This window comes from Ovis canadensis, chromosome 22 (genome assembly GCF_042477335.2).
Source record: "Ovis canadensis isolate MfBH-ARS-UI-01 breed Bighorn chromosome 22, ARS-UI_OviCan_v2, whole genome shotgun sequence".
NCBI lineage: Eukaryota > Metazoa > Chordata > Mammalia > Artiodactyla > Bovidae > Ovis > Ovis canadensis.
The window spans coordinates 21,743,147-21,757,562 of NC_091266.1; the positions used below are offsets into that span (position 1 = coordinate 21,743,147).

The following is a 14,416-nucleotide window of genomic DNA, read 5'->3' on the forward strand; positions in this document are numbered from 1 at the left end:
CAACTTCCTTAAGACTCCCTCTGGAAACTTTTTCATAGGAAATCATTTTAGTCTCATAGACAACTTGAAATCATAATGAAAAGTCTCAGGTACTCTTCCTCCATCATTCACCAATGGTAGGATCTAACATATCAGAGTACAAGTACCAAAACCTGCGAGCTGACATCAAAACAATACAATATGGGTTTTACTTGCATTTAACCATTATTTACCTGAATTGTTTTTTTCTTGGTGTTTAGTTCTATGAAATGCTATTGCAGTGATAGATTTGTCTAATCATCACAGTTAAGACACAGAACTATTCCATCACCCACAGTGAAACTTTCTTGTTCGGCATCTTTATCTTCTCCCTGAAGCCCTATTCCCTGCCAACTGCTGATATGGTCTCCCTTATTTAATTTCGCCATTTTAAGAATATTATATGAAAAAAATAATACAGTCTGTAAGCTTCCAGGTTTATATTGGTTTTACTTAACATAATGTCCTTGAAATTCATCCAAGTTATTGTATTAATTGCTGCTTATTTTCCTGTGAATTTTCCATGGTTTATTTATCCATTTGCTTATTGAAGGATAACTGGGTAATTTCCAGGGCCTTTTTTTTATTTGCTATAAAAAATGAAGTTTCCAAAATGTGTTATGTACACATATTTAATTTTTAAACTTAGGAAGGAAATTCTGATACATGTCATAACATGGATGAACCTTGAAGGCATGAACCTAAGTGAAATAAGTCAGTCACAAAAAGACAAATCCTGTATGATTCCATTTATATAAGACACCAAGAGCAGTCAAGCTCATAGAGACAAAAATAAAACAGCAGTCACTAAGGGCTGGGGCTGACCTTGGGGTTGGAAATAGGGAATTACTGTTTAATAGGTACAGAGTTTCAATTTGGGATAATGAAAACATTCTCGAGATAGGTAGTGGTGAAGGCTGTACAACCATGTGATTGTACTTAATGCTGCCAAATTGTACACCTAATAATGGTCAAAACGGTAAAATTTTATGTTGTTTATACTTACCAGAATAAAAGCTAGAAAAGTAAACTAAATGGATAGAATATAACATCATGGAATATAAGAAATATTAAAGGAAATAAAGTTAAGATGGTAGAGAGCAGGATCACTTAAAGTAGTCAACACAGGGTTCTCTGAGGCAGGAACATTTCAATAGAAGAGAAGGAGCCAGCCAGTGACATGACAGAGAGGACATTCAGGCTGGGTGAAGACCAAGTCCAGAGCCTGAGACAGGCGTGGTCTTGGTGTGTCAAAAGCAGCAGGGTGTTTGTGCACCTTCATGGGTGTGTCTGTGCACATCTGCACATGTGTGCGTGTGGTTAGTAGGCGCAAGCATGAGTGCGTTCATAGGTATATTTATGTTTCTCTGCTGAAGACATGAATCTTGAACACAGTTAACCATGTGAACCAACTCATGTTGGCCCAGAAATGAGAACTGTCAAATACTGACAATCTGAAGTGGGGATCGTGCAGTATTGAAGAAAACTGCCACCCAGCACTGTATCAGAAGCCCTGGGAAATCCCCTTAAGAATTATTTATTAATCTGGGGTTGAAGGCCAGGCAGGCCCATGTGGTCCCTGTCCACCAGGCTGAGTGGACCTTGTATTACCAAGCCCAGCCTCCTCTCTTACCCTAAGGCATCTGCCAGCACCCTGCTGGAGGGCCAGTTTCCTTGTGACTGTATCCCTGATCTGCAGAAGCCCTGGTGAGTACTTTGGTAAATGGATCTGGGGTCCTGGGTCATATAGTTAGGGCTTGGACTTGATCTTGGAGGGAGGTGAGGAGAGGGCAAGTAGAATCCATGCTGGAGTGTCTATTTTTCTGTTTATGCTGGGGCATCTGGAACTTTCCTGGATTCACCTAAACATTTGCAAATGAGACTGTACCTTTGTTTTCAAAGAGAGCCAAGACCTTGGGTCCTGGGATGCTGAGGTTTCCTTGGGGAGGGACATCTAGAAAAGAACTTTGAAGATCAGATGAAATGTTAGGATTAAAAAATGAGAAGGGTATTCAAGGAACATTGCCAGTGATCTCGACATATAAGACACGCAGAACACCTGTCAGGAAATAGAGAGGGATCTAGCATCCTGCCTGGGCTAAGAGAGTGAATAATTTCCAGAGAAAATTCTCCCCCTGGCAAGTCTTTCTTCCAGTGAGAAAGAAACATCAAGAGAAAGCAAACTCAAGTTAATTGTGGCTGGGTTAGTAACTAGCAGTGACTCTTCCTCTCTGGATCATTAGCTTGCAGCTCAGTGCCTGCCACTGAGTAGATGTTGGTTATCTTGACACTGAGGGCAAAGGACTATCCATATATAAGGATGGGATGCAGGTGGCAGTAGGGCCCAAGTGGGAGAAGTGCAAGAGCAAGCTAGGTCTCCATTTATGATTACTCCCTAAGCCAGCAGGCATGAGTCTCTGGCCATGAGTATGCCTATTTGCTCTTGCAAAGGACACAGAGAACATAATCAGAGATTTCTGCAGTAACACCAGAGGACAGGCACCGGTGACTCCTTCCTCTCAACAATGCAGTTATTTATGTCTACCTTTGTTGAAGTATTAATTAACCAGTGTCATTGAAGGATTTATTAATACATTTCCAAATTCCCAGTTTGGAGGCCAGGAATGGATTATCCATCTCTACATCACATGTGCCCAGTATAGGTTATAAGCTCACTAAATATGTGTAGATAAAGAGAACAAGATGAGATCATCTTCCTTGACTTTTCTTACACCAAGGTGAGGACCATGTCGCTGTTTACGTCACTTCCTTTTCTTCTCCTGACTGTGGTGACAGCATCTTGTGCAGACACAGAAGCAGAGAACTGTGAGACTATCCGGAAGACCTGCCCTGTGATTGCCTGTGGTCCTGCAGGCATCAACGGCCTCCCAGGCAAAGATGGGCGTGATGGTGCCAAGGGAGAAAAGGGAGAACCAGGTACAGTTTGGGCTGTTCTTTCTCTGCGACTCTTTATCTCCCAAAGGAAACCGCCTGGATTGGGAGGAGGGTAATGCATTTATGCCACTTGTATTACTCTTAACTACATATTATCATTTGAAACAGAGACTTGGCTCTGATTCTGGCATCCCAGACTCTCACACAGGAACTACTAACACTTGGTGGTCCTGCAGGCTCAGGGAGTTGACCCTCAAGGCAGACCATCCCATGGGACTTAGGAGGCTTTTCTTCTATGGTCCTTACAAACAGCAGCTCAGAAAAGTTAGCCCTAGCTCAGTGTCTCCTTTCCCCTGGGAAGGGATTGGGCATCATATTTTTTGAGAAATAGAAAAGGAACACAAATAATGAGTCATGTTTCCTCTTTCCTCCAACAGGTCAAGGACTCAGAGGCTCCCAGGGCCCTCCTGGAAAGATGGGGCCTCAAGGAACACCAGGGATCCCTGGGATACCAGGACCAACAGGCCAAAAAGGAGACCCTGGAGAAAATATGGGTAAGAAGTTTACTTTAGCAAGGTCCAGGCTGAAGTCCCCTGGGGTCTGTGGGCTCAAGTATCATGTGGGACATGCCCCTTCTGCTGCTTCCTGGGGAGATGCCCAACTCTGCTTCCTGACTAAGCAGCCTCCAGCTTCTGTAGGTTACTTAGAGCCTCAGGCATTCCTACCAATTCCTGAATACAGAGTCACAAACTGTTCAGAGCCAAACCCTTGTGAGATGCCTGCTGGAGGATCTGAGCCTCCAGCAAGAGCGGTAGATACATAGTATGTCAATTATCTCTTACTTCATGAGAAACAACACACAGCCATTTATTTAAATCAAAATTCTATGAATCAAATAATTTCTTTGCTGCTCTCAGCTGGACTCACTCGTATGTCAACTGGCGGCCCATGGTCTCACTTACACGCTGGCTATTGTGTACCCATAAGCTGGAGTGATGAAGGCGACTGAGCCACGGGTCTCTCCTCCTCCAGTTGACTCACCTGGCCTTAATCACACAGAGGTGATTACAGGATTCACAAGAAAAGGAAGAGCGGAAGGTTTAAGGCCTCCTTAAGGCTTGGGATACATACACTATTGTTTCCACCACGTTGTATTGATCAACACAAGTCACAAGGCCAGCTCAGATTCAAGGAGTGGGGAATAGACTCCATTTCCTAAGAGAAGCTGTATCATATCGAAGTCATTTTTGCCATCAGCTACACATAGCTTGTCTCATGCCCTCCCCCATGGATAATGGACAACTCACAGAAATCCTAGTTTACTGATTAACAGGACAAACTCAGGGAAAAACAAACAACAAAATGAACAAAACCAAGACATGCCCAAACATGAAACTCTGTAGACTTTATAGTCAATATTCACCAGCTCATAATCATTCTTCAATTAGTTTATTCCACAATTTTGTCCATGATAGAGCTATTTGTTTGGAGAAATAAAACAATTAGTGAGTAGCTTGGCATGTGGAGAGCTATAATGCTATTAACAGATCAACAGGGAGTGTGTGTATGTGCGTGTGTGTGCGGATGTATGTGTCTATAAAGTGTCTTTACATACATTCAACAGAGGAAGAGTCATCTTTTGGGTTAGATGGAAATAAAGACAATTTTCCTTCTTTTTGCTTCTTGATATTTTTCTTTTTTTTCCAAAGAACAAATATCAATATAAAATAAACTTTTAATTTCATTTAATTTTTTTTAGTTTCAAAAGGTACCCTACCCCCTTATAGTTCTAAGATAACTTCTTAACAACACTCTTTCACTTAATTTTCTAGGTGACTATATTAGACTGGCTACTTCAGAAACAGCAACTCTACGATCTGAATTGAACCAGATCAAAAACTGTAAGCCTTCTCTCTTTTCAGGCAGCTGAAGTTTGGTAAAGTGAAAGACAACATTTATTGAATATATTTAATTTTCTAGTACCTGGATAGGTGTCTGTTCATATTCTGATTTCATGAAATCTTCACAACAACTTTTGGTAGAAATGAAGGCAAAGACAAAGTACATAATTTGCTCAAAAGCATAGAACTAATGAGTAGCAGAGCCACTTATAAACTGAAATCAGTCTGGTACCAGAGAGGGCTACCCCGGTGGCTCAGTGCCAGTTGGCACCCAGGTGCCAATGCAGGAGATGTAGGCTACGCAGGTTTGATCCCTGGGTTGGGAAGATCCCCTGGAGTAGGAAATGGCAACCCATTTCAGTATTCTTGCCTGGAAAATTCCATGGACAGAGGAGCCCGGAGGGTTGCTATCCATGGGGCCTCAAAGAGTCAGACACGACTGACCAAGTGAGCATCCATGCCTGCTAATACCAGAGACCCTGATTCTCCTTCTTCATGTTACAGTACACAGTGTACATAGAGGCCACTGAAAATGGGACCAACACCTCTTTCCCTTTGTTATGCTGGTGCTGAGAACTGGCAGTGGTGCTTAACCTATTGCTTGCCCTGAGACAAATATTCTAAGAAATTTACATTTATTTCTGTTAATATTGGGGTAAAACTTAGAATTCCAAATTATGTGTATTCTAGAATATGGTCCAAAGAGACAAAGGCCTTTGTTCCAGTTCATCTGTTCAGATTAGGGCTGCTAGATTTAACCAAAAAAAGGTTACTGAGTTAAATCTGAATTTCAGGTAAACAACAGGATTTTTTTCTTTTTTCTTTTTTTTGGTATATGTATGTCCTAAAAACTGCATATGAGATCTTTATACTAAAATTTTTTTTTAAATCCACTGCTTTTCTATAATTCAAATGTAACTGGACATACCATATTTTATGCGGCATCTGTACTATAGAAACTTTCATCCAGAAAAATATCTTGGGCTGGACTTAGAGACAAACCGTGTCCCCTATATTTTCCCATTTTAGGGCTAATCTTCTCTCTGGGCAAAAAAGTTGGGAAGAAGATATTTTTTACCAACGGTAAAAAGATGCCTTTTAATGAAGTAAAGACTCTGTGTGCACAGTTCCAGGGCCGTGTGGCCACCCCTATGAATGGTGAAGAAAACAGGGCCCTCAAGGATTTCATCACTGAAGAGGCTTTCCTGGGCATCACAGATCAGGAGGCTGAAGGCCAGTTTATGGATCTGACAGGAAGGAGGGTGACCTACCAAAACTGGAACGACGGCGAGCCTAACAATGCTTCTCCTGGGGAGCACTGTGTGACCCTCCTGTCGGATGGCGCATGGAATGACATCGCTTGTTCCGCCTCCTATTTGACTGTCTGCGAATTCTCCATCTGAGGGGGCATGAGCCTCAAGTCCTCCTGTCCTGTTACTCATCTCGTGGGCCCGCAACCTGGTTTGGAGGATAAATCTATGTCAATTTCACACACCCTGTCCTGAGTTGCTCTTTTGTGGGGAAACAGAGACAATGAGAAGAATGGATTGAGAATGATGTGACGTGGAAGTGAAAAGCGGGAAGAGACTTATAGTGGTGTAGACCCAATCACGAATAATAATCACTTCAGTAACGACAAAATAATAGTGATAGTAGCAACAGCAGTAATAGTGGAGTACTAATAACATATTTTAAAATGTTTACTGTGAGTCAGACATTACACATAAGATTATACATTAAGTATCTAATTTAATTAGGCTGTTCATTTTTGCTTGAGAGTTATCTAAGGTAAAAAAAAAAAAAGGATTTATTTTTATATTTACTCTAAACACCTATGTTCTATGGAAACTTTCTTTCTCCTTGGGTTGAGGGCTAACCTTAATGACATCTTTCCAGCCTAATTTCCATAGCTTTTCTGTTAGTCTCAGGTATTATCTATTTTGTTGCTTTCTTTCTAAACTATATTTTATTTTCTTTTTAAGGAACTGCTACACTACGTCAATAGCAAAAATATCAAATGAATCGATTAATGAATGCTCACCTAAATACGCACCTATATAACTACCTTCCAAATCAAGATACAGAACATTTCCAGCATCTTAAAAGCCCCTTCATAACCCCTTCTAGTTGACATCCCCGAAGGTAAATACTATTCTGAGCTCTATTATCATACTTTAATTTTGTGTATGATATTTCATATAGGTGGAATGAAGTGTATAAACTTCAGATAGATGGAATCAGACTATACATACAGTTTTATGTCTTGCTGTTTTTCATTCAAAATTAAGTCTGTGAGACTCATTCCTGCTGTTAACATGTAGCAGAAGAGTTTTCATTTTCACTGTCCTGTAGGATTCCACCATATGAGTGTATCTCAGTGTATTCATTGTATTGCTAATGGACAATTGGACTGCTTCCAGTTTCTGTCAAGAGAAAAGCCTGATGAATATTTCTGTATCTGTCTTTTGGTAGGTATGCATTAGTTTCTCTTGGCTCTCTAACAGGAAGTAGAACTGGTGGGTCATGGAGTAAGCATTGTGTAAGTAACTTCAGTAGATCCTGCCAGTTTTCCAAAATGATCATATGAATTTACACTCCTATGAACAAGGCGTGTCAGTTCTGGTTGCCCTGCATATTTGTAAAAGAGTTAACATTTTTAGTCCTTTTAACTTTGGCCGTTTCTGTGAGTTTTAATTTCGGATTTTATTTTCTTAAGATTTAGATCTATTTATGATTTCTATGTCTCTTGGGCAGTTTTGGCAAATTGTGCTTTTTCAGTTAATTTGTGTATTTCATCTGAATTGCTGACTGTGTAGGCATAACATTGTTCCCCAAATTTCCCTATTTGTTTTCAAAGTAAGTAGGATCTGCAGTGATGTCTCCATTGTATTTTTCACGGTTATTTGTACTTTCTTTTTTTTCTTAGTAAGTCTTGATGGGGGGTAATTTGTTAATTTTATTAATATTTTTCAAAGGCTATACTTTTTAATATTGCTTTTCTCTATTAACCTCTATGATCAATTTCCTTCATATTTGTCCATAGCTTTACATTTCCTGTGATCTCTCCTCATATCAAATATGTCCTTCTCTTTTCTAAATTAATTGTTTAACATTGACAATTAATTTTCTGTGTTTCTTATTTTCTAATATATTCATCTAAAGTTATAAATTTTCCACTAAGTTTGCTTTAGCTGTATTCCATGGGTTTTCATATACAGTGTTTGTCACATCATTCAATTCAACATGCTTTATAATTTTCATTGTAATTTCTTCTTTGACTCATGGCTTATTTATAAATTAATTTAAAAGTGTGCTGTTTAATTCCAAGATACTTGGTAGTTTCAAAGTTACCTTCGTGTAAATGATTTACAGTTTTATTCTGCTGTGGCCAGAAACATACTTTGAATAAATTCAGTCCTTTAAAATTTGTTAAGACTTGCTTTTATTGCACAATTTGTGGTTTAATATGACCAGATAATCACGATAGTGTGATCACTCACCTAGAGCCAGACATCCTGGAATGTGAAGTCAAGTGGGCCTTAGAAAGCATCACTACGAACAAAGCTAGTGGAAGTGATGGAATTCCAGTTGAGCTATTTCAAATCCTCAAAGATGATGCTGTGAAAGTGCTGCACTCAATATGCCAGTAAATTTAGAAAACTCAGCAGTGGCCACAGGACTGAAAAAGGTCAGTTTTCATTCCAATCCCAAAGAAAGGCAATACCGAAGAATGCTCAAACTACTGCACAATTGTACTCATCTCACACGCTAGTAAAGTGTTGATTAAAATTCTCCAAGCCAGGCTTCAGCAGTACGTGAACCCTGAACTTCCAGATGTTCAAGCTGGTTTTAGAAAAGGCAAAGGAACCAGAGATCAAATTGCTGATATCTGCTGGATCATTGAAAAAGCAAGAGAGTTCCAGAAAAACATGTGTTTCTGTTTTATTGACTATGCCAAAGCCTTTGACTGTGTGGATCACAATAAACTGTGGAAAATTCTGAGAAAGATAGGAATACCAGACCACCTGACCTGCCTCTTGAGAAACCTCTATGCAGGTCAGGAAGCAACAGTTAGAACTGGACATGGAACAACAGACTGGTTCCAAGTAGGAAAAGGAGTACGTCAAGGCTGTATATTGTCACCCTGCTTATTTAACTTCTACGCAGAGTACATTATGAGAAATGCTGGGCTGGAAGAAGCACAAGCTGGAATCAAGATTGCCAGGAGAAATATCAATAATCTCAGATATACAGATGACACCACTCTTATGGCAGAAAGTGAAGAGGAACTAAAGAGCTTCTTGATGAAAGTGAAAGAGGAGAGTGAAAAAGTTGGCTTAAAGCTCAACATTCAGAAAATGAAGATCATGGCATCCGGTCCCATCACTTCATGGGAAATAGATGGGGAAACAGTGGAAACAGTGGCTGACTTTATTTTTATGGGCTCCAAAATCACTGCAGATGGTGATTGCAGCCATGAAATTAAAATATGCTTACTCCTTGGGAGGAAAGTTATGACCAACCTAGAGAGCATATTGAAAAGCAGAGACATTACTCTGTCCAGAAAGGCCCATCTAGTCAAGGTTATGGTTTTCCAGTGGTCATGTATGGATGTGATAGCTTGACTATAAAGAAAGCTGAGTGCAGAAGAATTGATGCTTTTGAACTGTGGTGTTGGAGGAGACTCTTGAGAGTCCCTTGGACTGCAAGGAAATCCAACGAGTCCATTCTAAAGGAGATCAGTTCTGGGCATTCATTGGAAGGACTGAAGTTGAAACTGAAACTCCAATACTTTGGCCCACCTGATGTGAAGAGTTGACTCATTTGAAAAGACCCTGATGCTGGGAAAGATTGAAGGCAGGAAGAAAAGATGATGACAAAGGATGAGATGGCTGGATGGCATTACCGACTCTATGGACATGAGTTTGGCTTGACTCCGGGAGTTGGTGATGGAAAGGGAGGCCTTGCGTGCTGCTGTTCATGGGGTCACAAAGAGTCAGACACAACTGAGCGACTGAGCTGAACTGAACTGAATGGTACATGTATTAATTATGCGCATGTTAAATCACGTGGTTTCTTTAGCTGATAGGCATAACATCAGGCCAGGATGTCAAGCTTGATGTTTATAACATCTTACTATATGTGGCCATTTAAATCAGTTTCTAAAAAATGTACATTAAAATATCCAGCTATGATTGTGTATTTGTTTCTCATTTATTTCTGCCATTTCTTGTTCTCTCTATATTGAAACCATATTAATAGTCACCTAAAAATTTAGGATCACTATTCTTTTATGTCCTTATTCCTCTTTTCATTTTGAAATATCCTCTTTATTCCTAGCAATGTTATTATAATGAAAGGGCCCTCATCAGCTTTTTTCATATAGTACTCTCATTATATATGCCTTCCCATCATGTTGCATTCACCTACTTCTGTCCTTATATTTAGAATGTTTCTCTTTTATTAGCATATGTTTGGCTCTTTTGAATATCTAATGTGACAATCTACATTGGATTTACAGCTCTATCATTTAACAGCTATGTGTTCTTGAGTTAGACTTCTGTTGAAAAGTTTAGTTCATATACATTCAATTTAATTATTAATATAACTGGTTCAAATATAGCTTTTTAATTTTTTAAATCAATTCCATTCTCTTTTACTTATTCCTTCTTCCCTGCCTTATTTTGGATTAATCATATTTATTTCCATGTTATCTATTTGATAGTCAGACACTTGAACACTATCCTTTTGGTGATTTTCCTGTGGATTATCATACACAGCATTATTGCCTTATTATTTTGCACCGTAAGCTAATACTTGACTACTTGCCGAGCAATGCACAAATCTCACTAGAGTTTCACTCCACTTGTTCTCCTCCTGCTTTATATCTTGCTGTTGTTACATATGCATAAACTCCACAATAAATTACTCTTGTCGTTGCTGAATGGACAGTTAATATTTCAGGTGTACACTTTCCAGAGATTGTTATACCTTCTTGCAGTTCTTCCACTCAGGATACTGTGAAGAACTATCACTTCAGTTCTTTCCGTGTGAAAAACTTCAATTTTCCACTTGTCACACCTTCCCTAGTGACTCGAAATATTTTGCCAGGTTTTTTTTTTTTTCTCTCCAGCATATTTCGTCTGCTGCACTGAGGTCAGTCTTAACCCCAGAATTGTCAATGTCCCCCAAAGGAACAAATATTTATCAGTAACTAGATATTGGAAGCATTATTTATAATGTATTAATAGAATTCAGTTTACCTTGTTTTCAGTGCCTACAGTACTCTGATAGGATTAAAATATAATCTTGATTAACTTTTTCTAGCTTTTCTAATTACTATAGTGGAAGCCATGGCTTTCTGTAACCTACTCCACTTTACCTATAAGCAGAAGCCTTATTATCTACCTAATTACTGAATCTAGTCTTTAGAAAAATTTTATTGAGAATACATCTGAGAGGACTGCTGTAATTATCTACTCTGCCCACTGCTTCTTTCTTTACTATGTTTACAGGAAAGATAATATTTGGATAATCTAAAAATAATACTTCCTGTTTTAGCTCCAGCATGTAAAGGGTTTGAGAGCCAAACACCCATGCTCAAAACAAAAGCCAAGAAAGCTACACAAGTGTAAAATAAATCACTTTTCTTATATCCTTCAGAGAACTGAATTCACAAAACAAACAATCTAAAAATGAAGTCCCCAATGCCCTGTAGTAATTCAAGACTGAAAATTTTAACTTTTCCTGATCTCATTTTTCATTTTCTGATTCTGCTCAGACTGAGCCAGAAAGGTGTCACTGACATCTTGTGGAGCCCGAGTCCTTCAGCAACCCAGCCTAGAGCACTTTAAGAGGACATGGCTCCTCCAACCCTTGCAAGTCAGGACTTCTGACACTCCAAACTGTGTCCCTACCCTTGCTCCACAATTTCACGCTTTGAGAAGTTGGAAAGACATATAAAAAGGTCACAAGCCACACCATCACTGTGAAAGAACTCCACATGAAAGCAGCGACTAAAGGCAGAAACAGAAAAATACAAAAACAGAATGCAAATACAAATCAGTTCAGTTCAGTCGCTCAGTCGTGTCCGACTCTTTGCAACCCCATGAATCGCAGCACGCCAGGCCTCCCTGTCCATCACTAGCTCCCGGAGATCACTCAGACTCATGTCCATAGAGTCCGTGATGCCACCCAGCCATCTCATCTTCTGTCCTCCCCTTCTCCTCCTGCCCCCATTCCCTTCCAGCATCAGAGTCCTTTCCAATGAGTCAGCTCTTCACATGAGGTGGCCAAAGTACTGGCGTTTCAGCTTTAGCATCATTCCAAAGAACACCCAGGGCTGATCTCCTTTAGGAAGGACTGGTTGGATCTCCTTGCAGTCCAAGGGAATCTCAAGAGTCTTCTCCAACTCCACAGTTCAAAAGCATCAATTCTTTGGCGCTCAGCTTTTTTCACAGTCCAACTCTCACATCCATACATGACCACTGGAAAAACCAAAGGCTTGACTAGATGGACCTTTCTTGGCAAAGTAATGTCTCTGTTTTTTAATATGCTCTCTAGGTTGGTCATAACTTTTCTTCCAAGGAGTAAGGGTCTTTTAATTTCATGGCTGCAACCACCGTCTACAGTGATTTTTGGAGACCCCCAAAATAAAGTCTGACACTGTTTCCCCATCTATTTGCCATGAAGTGATGGGACCAGATGCCATGATCTTCGTTTTCTGAATGTTGAGCTATAAGTCAACTTTTTCACTCTCCTCTTTCACTTTCATCAAGAGGCATTTTAGTTCTCCTTCACTTTCTGCCATATGGGTGGTGTCATCTGCATATCTGAGGTTATTGGTATTTCTCCCGGCAATCTTGATTCCAGCTTGGGCTTCATCCAGCCCAGTGTTTCTCATGATGTACTCTGCATATAAGTTAAATAAGCAGGGTGACAATACCTTGATGTACTCCTTTTCCTATTTGGAACCAGTCTTTTGTTTCATGTCAGTTCTCACTGTTGCTTCCTGACCTGCATATAGGTTTCTCAAGAGGCAGGTCAGGTGGTCTGGTATTCCCATCTCTTTCAGAATTTTCCACAGTTAATTGTGAGCCACACAGTCAAAGGCTTTGGCATAGTCAATAAAGCAGAAATAGATGTTTTTCTAGAACTCTCTTCTTTTTTCCATGATCCAGAGGATGTTGGCAATTTGATCTCTGGTTCCTCTGCCTTTTCTAAAACCAGCTTGAACATCTGGAATTTCACAGTTCACATATTGCTGAAGCCTGGCTTGGAGAATTTTGAGCATAATTTTACTAGCGTGTGAGATGAGTGCGATTGTGCAGTAGTTTGAGCATTCTTTGGCATTGTCTTTCTTTAGGATTGGAATGAAAACTGACCTTTCCCAGTCCTGTGGCCACTGCTGAGTTTTCCAGATTTGCTGGCATATTGAGTGCAGCACTTTCACAGCATCATCTTCCAGGATTTGAAATCCCTTAGAAGAAATGGAGTAACCATCATGGTCAACAAAAGAGTCTGAAATGCAGTACTTGGATGCAATCTCAGAATTGACAGAATGATCTCTGTTCATTTCCAAGGCAAACCATTCAATATCACAGTAATCCAAGTCTATGCCCCAACCAGTAACGCTGAAGAAGCTGAAGTTGAATGGTTCTATGAAGACCTACAAGACCTTTTAGAATTAACACCCCCAAAAGATGTCCTTTTCATTATAGGGGACAAATACAAATACAAAATACAAAAACAGAAAAGAGAAACCCTCTCAAGCCCATTTTCCCCATGGTGACAGTCAGTAACAGTGCTTAAGCCACACTCAATTTAAACACATTTGGGGAAATTTTCCCATTTTTTGTGATTTTTTTAAGTTCCTGTAATTTCAGGGATAAATCAGCTTCAAATATTGCCTTTCTGCTCAGTGAGTGACTTTTGAGATGCTGCAACATTTGAGAAAAGGGAACACATGAGATCATGAGACCTAACCTTTATTTTCCTATGACCACATCTTCTCTTCCCCATAGAATCCTGCACACTTACTTGAAATCTCCTGGTCTCAAATTTCTCTTTCCAGTGCAAAGTGCGGCATGGGTTCTTCCTATAAGCAGCCTCCACTCCATTAAGAGAACAGGACATCCCATGCACAACATGGGGCAACATTCCCAGTAGAGCTCATGGTTTTATCCTTAGATGCAATGACACGCCTTTCTCTCATTTCCCCCCATGCAGGTCCTATAGCTACCCAGCCCTGGTACCTTGGAGCCATTGCTGCTCCAGCCTCTTCCATTATGCTCTGAGGCCTCTCACTTTTGGTAGGCTCCCTTGAGTCCACATTGGTGTCCGCTGGACATTTATTCTCAGAGACCCGAGTTGTTACAGCTGCTGGGGAGGCTTCTGCAGCCTATGCTTCTGGAGCCCTTGGGGAGGATCTGCAAGCTTGGATCTCCCCAAATCTGCTTTCTTACAGCTTTGAGTTATCAAAGCCTTAGATAATTTGCATTCTCGGACATCAGAAATGTTCTTTTCTGTCATATTGTGTTCTGCTTACATTTTTTCTATATCTCTTTCCCTTTCTCTTTCCTGTATCTCCCTCTCTCTTTTTT

At 40.0% G+C, this 14,416-nt stretch overlaps 1 protein-coding gene across 2 annotated transcripts; it reads left to right on the plus strand.

The window, feature by feature from the left end:
- Positions 1 to 1,365: 1,365 nt before the first annotated feature.
- MBL2 (mannose binding lectin 2) lies at positions 1,366 to 10,009 on the plus strand. Of its 2 annotated transcripts, XR_011252191.1 has the most exons (6): positions 1,487 to 1,725; positions 2,757 to 2,955; positions 3,351 to 3,467; positions 4,746 to 4,814; positions 5,844 to 6,956; positions 8,319 to 10,009. XR_011252191.1 is itself a non-coding variant. In XM_069567844.1 (5 exons), exons 2-5 carry the CDS (start codon positions 2,766 to 2,768, stop codon positions 6,215 to 6,217), a joined length of 750 nt encoding a protein of 249 aa, XP_069423945.1. In that variant the 5' UTR covers positions 1,366 to 1,725; positions 2,757 to 2,765; the 3' UTR covers positions 6,218 to 8,242. The 2 variants fall into 2 exon arrangements, 1 of the variants encoding a protein (XP_069423945.1); XM_069567844.1 differs by lacking the exon at positions 8,319 to 10,009 and having other exon boundaries at positions 1,366 to 1,725; positions 5,844 to 8,242.
- The last annotated feature ends 4,407 nt before the right edge of the window (positions 10,010 to 14,416 follow it).